The 6923-nt window shown below is 44.8% G+C and overlaps 1 protein-coding gene across 1 annotated transcript; it reads right to left on the reverse strand.

The window, feature by feature from the left end:
• Positions 1–3210: 3210 nt before the first annotated feature.
• Positions 3211–6256, reverse strand: LOC103655537 (uncharacterized). The gene is made up of 6 exons (XM_020552177.1): positions 6210–6256; positions 5539–5871; positions 5143–5452; positions 4741–5052; positions 4139–4652; positions 3211–3242 (listed from the first exon to the last, which is right to left on the reverse strand). The coding sequence occupies exons 1-6, from the start codon at positions 6254–6256 to the stop codon at positions 3211–3213; spliced, it is 1548 nt and encodes a 515-aa protein (XP_020407766.1).
• Positions 6257–6923: the final 667 nt, after the last annotated feature.

Below are 6923 nucleotides of genomic sequence, written 5' to 3' on the forward strand. Positions count from 1 at the left end.
TACATTCTCAATGTCTTTACAATAGCAGCTAATCTTCTCTTAAGACTACTTCCGCAGCTTCGTTTAGTAGTTGATCAACAACCTTATCCATAATAGCTTCGGCCATTTTTCTAATTTCGTCATCCCCCTTTGCGTTGGGGTCCGCCAATGGCTCGGCGGGCTCTGGGGGAGAAGATAGTGCGGCCGTGTTACAAAGTGTAAATAAGTCCGAAATCATATAATTACAACATAAAGTCAAAACTTAGTAGTCAATACTTATTCGCCTCTCGAGATCCGCACTTTTCTCAGCGGCCTCTGCTACATTTCTAGCGTCGTGAATACCTTTTTCACTTCTCCTTATAATTTCTTGAGCCATCTCCCGGCCACCATTTTCCCAGATGTCGGTGAAAAATTTACCACCAACCAAGCTTGCTTCGGCCGAGGGGTCTTTTATATCTTCAGAAGATAAGGCGACCTCGGTTTGTGCCAAGGATTTCACATGATCGCAGCCTCTGCTCTCCAAAATAGTAGCAACCCCCCTAGCACCCGAAAAGGCGCATATGTCTTCGCGGCCATTCAAAACTTCCTCAAAAGCTTCGGCTTCGTGGCTGGTCCATTCAATTGGGCCCTCGGGGTCGCCCTTTACGAAATTTTCCTCGCTTGAATACGCGCCAACGTTGGCGAAGCTAGTTTTTATTTTCTTAACACACTCTATAGACTTTTAATAACACCTTTCCTTGGATGCACGAAGCTCTTCAACGTTTTTCTCCAAATGATTTGCCCATTGTTCACTGATTTCTCGTTTAGCTTCTGCAACTGCGCATTTTTCTTTAGCTTTGGCTAGCTGTTTTCGAAGATCCTCAATTTCGCGCTTCTGGGCCTCAGCTTGAGCTTTGGAAGCAGCCTCGTCTTCTTTTATTTTATTTACCAATGAATGTAATATTTTATCTTTCTCAAGACCTTCGTTCCTTAGCTCAATTACTTCGGAACGAAGGTTGTTTAAAGCCATGGTGCACCCTTCATCTTCGGCACTTTTTTGCGCTCTGAGCGCATTGCTGAGAATGAGGCCCTGCAAAAGGAATGTGATATTAAGAAATAAACACACGAATTTTTAACCACACAAAAAGTGTATTTTCTCACCTTTAAGCTGTTATATGCTAAGCTGTCGGCCAATTCATCTTTTGACAAAACTGAAAGCCCATCTTCTAGAGTTGGGAATCCGAAGTTTCTTGCCATCTCCCGGCAGACAGAGATCTCCTTGCTGTCTGGGAGGCAGTACAAGAAGTCTTCTTGTCCGCTGCCATTGAATATCAACGCCCCTTTCGGATATTTCAATTTTTGCGCATAGGATTGAGCTTCTCGCTTTTCTTTTTCAGTCAGATTTTTACCCGAAGCATGGCGTAAGACATAGTTGGGAGCTTCAGAAGATGCTTCGGGAATAGGGATGGCGGTTTTCTCAGATAAAATTTCTTCTACAGATTCTTTTTCTTTCCCAATTTCCAAGAATTCCCTCTTAGTAGGCTCTGAAAGCCCAGTCTCGGTTTCCACTTGGCTTTTGGCAGCTTCGGCCTCAATTTCTGTCTTTGGAGCTTCGACAGCTATCTTCGAAGTAGAGCTTGAAGATTTTATTGTTTCTAGCACATCTAGCACGTTAACCATTCTCTTTCTCTTGGGAGTTGTTGTAAGGTCCTTTTGTGCCTTCGGCGTTGGCATTGGCACCTCAACTCTTGCTGAAGGACTTAAAACTTCCGATGTCTTTGTCTCTTCAACCCTCGGTTCTTCCATTTTTCTGTCTCCGGCATTGCAGCCGGCTCTTCAATATTCTGTAGATGAGTAGGCTTTTTGGCTTCGGTGGCCGAAGAGGTTTCACCGACAAACTCAGGCACTGTGGCCGGCTCAATATAGCGTGGCCGGTGCGTAAGAACTTTTATCTTTTTTCTCTTCGGCGCTGGCTCACTAGGAGCGGCCGAAGCAACTTCCTTCACAGAAGCCGTACCTTTTCTTTTCTGACCCCGTATTGGGTAACGGTAGTCAGGATAGACGAACCCGATAGCATCAAAAACTCGGTTGAGTCTTTTCTTCTTCCGGCCTCCGAAGGCCACAGATAATGCAGTATCTTCTGCCTTCGAGTATGGCCCAAGCAGTTCATCGCTTGTAGCTTCAACGCATTTCAACCAATCGTCGTCTCGCTCGATAAATTGATCTACGAACCTGAAGGTATATTTTAGTCGAACCAGACCACCTTCGTGTGGGTTGCTGATAGTTTCCTTCGGCATTTCCCAGTTAGCCACCTATGGCCTCATCCTGTAGGCCACGTGCTCTTGAACTAAGTCTCTCGTCCCGATGAAAGAGCAGACTATGTCGAAGGCCCTCTGGCACTCTTCGGCTGCTTCATCCATTTCCACCTTTAGTTTCCGGAGTCCGAAACGTTGCCAGATAGGGCGCATGATGATATCTTTAATATCTGCTCGTGTCTTCAAATCGTTTTTCACATAGAACCATTCCTTCATCCAGTCTCCGGGCCATCTCTTTCGAAAGATTGGCACGGGACAGCTTGACCCAGATCGAGCACCGAAGCTATAGCAACCAAAATTGTTATGATATTGTTCTTTACCCCAGGGTTTCGTCTCATATAATAGCTCATGCATATTGCAGAAACTTTTTGCATTTGGCTCCAAACCTTGACTCTTCACGGCCCATACAAAGATTCCCATCCTTATGATTGCTTCAAAAGTAATTTGATGAAGGCAGATTTCAAATATTTTCAAGACTTCAACCACGAAACTACTTAGAGGAAACCGAAGCCCAGCCTTGAAGAAGCTTCGGAAGATCACGACTTCATTTTCCTCGGGAGTAGGACAAGTTTTCTCTCCTTCGTCAGCCCTCATAATAGACAAATCCCGAAAATATCTACCTCTCATATTGGCAAGATGGCTTTGTTTAATGGTAGATTTTCCAAAAACTGCATGGCTTGGCCGCCAGGGTCGATCTTCCGAGTCTTCCCCTCCACTTTCGGCATCATAACTGTCACTATCACCAGTATCTTCAGATAAACCTTCCAAATTTCCCTTGTAATCTTTTCTGTATTCGTCTTTGATATTGATTCAAGAAAGCCAAGATTCTTCTCCTCAAGAAGGCTCAGCTTTGTTTCAGCAACAACTTTCTTATCTTCCGACATCTTCGGAATCGCTAAAAACCGCTTTTAAAGCCGAACCTTAAAAAACTTACAAGTTAAGCAAATCTTGTTGCACAGGAGCTAAAAACTGAGTAAGCAAGAGCAGATGACAAAGAAAGCGTACCAAATGACATTGTGGTGTGCTCTTATTTATACATCTGGCGCATTGAGAACAGGAGGGCCCCACTTGACATTGATTGTTGCTATTCTAGCAAGAGGAAGGTGTTTTTTCGGACCTTCGGCTTAGGGCCTTCGTCCATATCGCAATCTGAATTTATTATCCTAACAAATTAATATCGCGAGGGGCTACTGTTGGGGTCCTTCGGCTTCCGAAGGTCCTCAAAAACATGATTTGACAATGTTTCTGGAGTATAATACATGAGCAGGTACCTTCGGACACGAACCCTTCGGACAAGTCAAAATTGCTGGATGAAGAAACACAAAGAGAACGAAGGATGGAACAGAGCCGAAGCTGTGCGCAAGGAAGCTTCGGTAGGATGGCAGAAAGGAGGAAACCGACTTAAAGAGGAAAATACTATTTAGACCCCGATAGATTACTATAGAGTTATTATCAAAAGCAAAGGGCCTGAATGTAATTTTACATGGGCTGCGACCCGTGTCTATAAATAGGTGAACAGTACTCCCGTACTGTTCACGCTGACTTGGCATTTGCTCTTGCATCACGCTTGTACTTTTACCTTCTTTCAAGTCAAAGGTATATTTGTAACCCAACATCATTTCTATTCTTCTATAGCAATAAAATAAAAATGAGTTGATAATGATACATAACTATTCATGTTATCTTTTATATTCCATGTAATTCCCTTTTCATTATGATATGTAATGTTTATGGAGGTATGTCCTTCATAACCTTCGTCCGAAGATCATTATATCTCAAGGGAAATAATGCTTCGAAGGACGAAGGACTTTAACGTTTAAATGTTTTATGTGTTGCCTTGTTCTTAATTCTTAGCATTTGAGAACAAGTCCCCAATAGCTGAGTAGCCATGAAATGCTTAAGTGATCCTTCAGTTGCTCCACACTCAACAGCCCATTCCATGCATTGCTTGATTGATTCATACCTATACTCACCAAGCATTACTTTGTTTGAAATATTGCAATTGATCTCCAAAGTATTATGAATCTTATTCATGACCTTAACCATGGGATTCTTTGAGCGCTTCAGTGGGCTATTAACAACAGTAGGACTAGCTCTTTTCTTTGACTGAGTTGAGACGCCTCTCTTCGACTGAGTTGAATTGCTGCCACTAGCAAAAGGAGACGCAAATTCATCATATTGAGCATCACAGTCTGCCTCAAATGTGCCAAAATCAACTCCATCAATACCATCAACCTCAGTCTCATGATTTTCCACATCATAAAATTCACCTGGAGCGCATGATGTAGATCCATCCACTGCAATATGTTCAAACATTTGTGTCATGAAATCTTCATTATCTGGAGGGCCATATTTCAGTTTCTTCCAATCAGGATGCCCCTGCATAACAATTACAATATTTAGTACTACATCATAGATGAAATAAATTAAAACAAGTACAATATAACTTTAACTAATATGTTATTACCTTTGTATTTTTCTTCCAGTATTCATCACTTGCAATCACAGTCCCTAGCTTAGAATCCCATCCAAGTCCTGTATCTTTGTTTAGGCCAAGCCAAAAACTGTAAAGCCCTTTCAGTAAATCCCACTTATTCTTCAATTGAGTTTTGCTGTGAAGCAAACCAGTTCTTTGTCGATACTTAACACAAATATTTTTATACGCTGCAGTAGTTAGTGTTCCATTTGGTCTGTTACCAGCTTCAACCTCTTCAACACATATTTCACAAAAAGTTCTAGTATTCATGGATGACCAATCTGCCTTGTCATATTTCTCCTTCTATACGAAAATTTATGTACAAGCATATCACATATGAACATTACAAATGTCTACAAATTAGCAATGGCCATGTGTTAGAAAATTACTCACCGAATTATTTGCAGTAATTTCAGCTTCAACTTGAATTGGTTCATCATCTTCCCGACCTTGAGCATTTAAATCGATGTCAATACCAACACTTCGGCCACCACGAATGCTCCTTCCAGCACTCCTACTACCGCGTATCACACAACTAGTGCCATGACCGGCACTACACCCTGCCAGTGTAAATCCTGCGCCACGACGACCTGTCGTCATGGAACCACGTACCATGGTTGGTCTGCCTCGTTCAGGTGTCGTAACATCACCAACTCCTGATTCAATGTCTGCTGGTTCCGGCGTAGGATCCATCACAATACACCTATAGATAGAGTAGCATTGTAGCAATTAGATGGTCGCACTCTGGATCTCGGCAGGACAGATGCAAATCGGCTGGCCCCGTCGTACGTTTGTCCCGTCGGCACGGCGCGACGGGATCCTGTGCCGTGGCCGCGAACCTGCTGCGCGCGGGATCCTGTGTCGTGGCCGCGAACCTGCTGCGCGGAGTCTTCTGGCACGCGGGACACGTCGAAGTGGCGGCCGCGAACCTGCTGCGCGCGGGACGCGTCGGCACGGCACGCGGGACGCGTCGGAGCGGCGGCCGCGAACCTGCTGCGCGCGGGACGCCTCGGCACGGCGCGCGGGACGCGAGGGATCGGCGGTCGCGAACCTGCTGCGCGCGGGACGCCGGCGCGCGGGACGCGGCAGGGGCTAGGCGGCGGGATCCTGTTGGGCGGCGGGCTTCTCCAATGCAATAGGAGCAAAAACGATTCGGTGGATTATAATGGCAATGGTGGGTAATTTCTAGGAAACTTGAAAGGGTAGTGGGGAAGTGGGAAAAAATAATCTGAAATAAGCACCTCCTCACTTGCTTATGGATTATCATAATCCAAGGGGTTAGATTATATAATCGGGGCAAATAAGCTGGACTGTTTGTTTGCCTCTTAGGATTATTTAATCCAGATTATATAATCTGGGAGGTAAACAAACAGGCTCTTAAACCCCTCCAATCCACTTCTGGATTGGTGTAACCGAACAAGCCCTAACAAGAATTAGGAGGGAATGCAAGCCCTTCCTACTGCAAGTAGGAATCCTTGCTAAGAACGTCTACCAATGACCCAGTCATGGCAGCCCTAGACGCACGACCAAGGCCCTTAGACTGCTGCCCACCTAGCTACCTCTCCCTAGATAAACTTGGAGAAAAGGCATTTCGTGAACAGGTACAACACCGACTCTGAAGTCTGTGCACATAGCACACATGTTGCGTCATGGAGCCAGTCCCTGGCTGCTAGACGATCTGTCGTACAAATTCTATCTTGGATTGCCAACCACCTTAAAAACATGCATTTTGGCGGTGCTTAAGGGTTTCGGATGATCCAGCCCAAGTCTCTTCGCGTGGAGCTAATAAATTGAGCGTCATATGCTGATCTTGCTGAATACCGGTGGTCTGCTATGAACTTCCATCTTATGGTATCCTAAGTGCTTTGGTGCAGGTGCACATTTTGCACCTCAGTCCAAAGGTTGCAAAACTCCACTAGGTGCTGCACTAAGATCCCTACAGACTGGAGATTGATGTCTTCGATCTGGTTATTGTTCCATAAGGCCTCACACAAGGTTCTGCTATTCTTCTAAGAGATGTTGAAAACACGATGCGCAATATCTCTTGGTCGCTTTCCCTGAATCCAAGCGCTACCCTAGAAGGACGCCTTCTTCCCATCTCCCAATGAGATCATTGTGGATGCCACAAACAACAGACGATTTGTCTTCGTGCAGGGGAGTTCTGAGGCTGCTGT

This window comes from Zea mays, chromosome 4 (genome assembly GCF_902167145.1).
Source record: "Zea mays cultivar B73 chromosome 4, Zm-B73-REFERENCE-NAM-5.0, whole genome shotgun sequence".
NCBI lineage: Eukaryota > Viridiplantae > Streptophyta > Magnoliopsida > Poales > Poaceae > Zea > Zea mays.

Excerpts from the sequence above, each read along its gene's own strand:
- LOC103655537 (XM_020552177.1), bottom strand. The coding sequence starts at position 6,256 with ATGACTGGGTCATTGGTAGACGTTCTTAGCAAGGATTCCTACTTGCA. Across the intron at positions 5,053-5,142 it reads AAATTACTGCAAATAATTCG|AAGGAGAAATATGACAAGGC; the intron begins GTGAGTAATTTT and ends ATTTTCGTATAG. Across the intron at positions 4,653-4,740 it reads ACTGGAAGAAAAATACAAAG|GGGCATCCTGATTGGAAGAA; the intron begins GTAATAACATAT and ends ATTGTTATGCAG.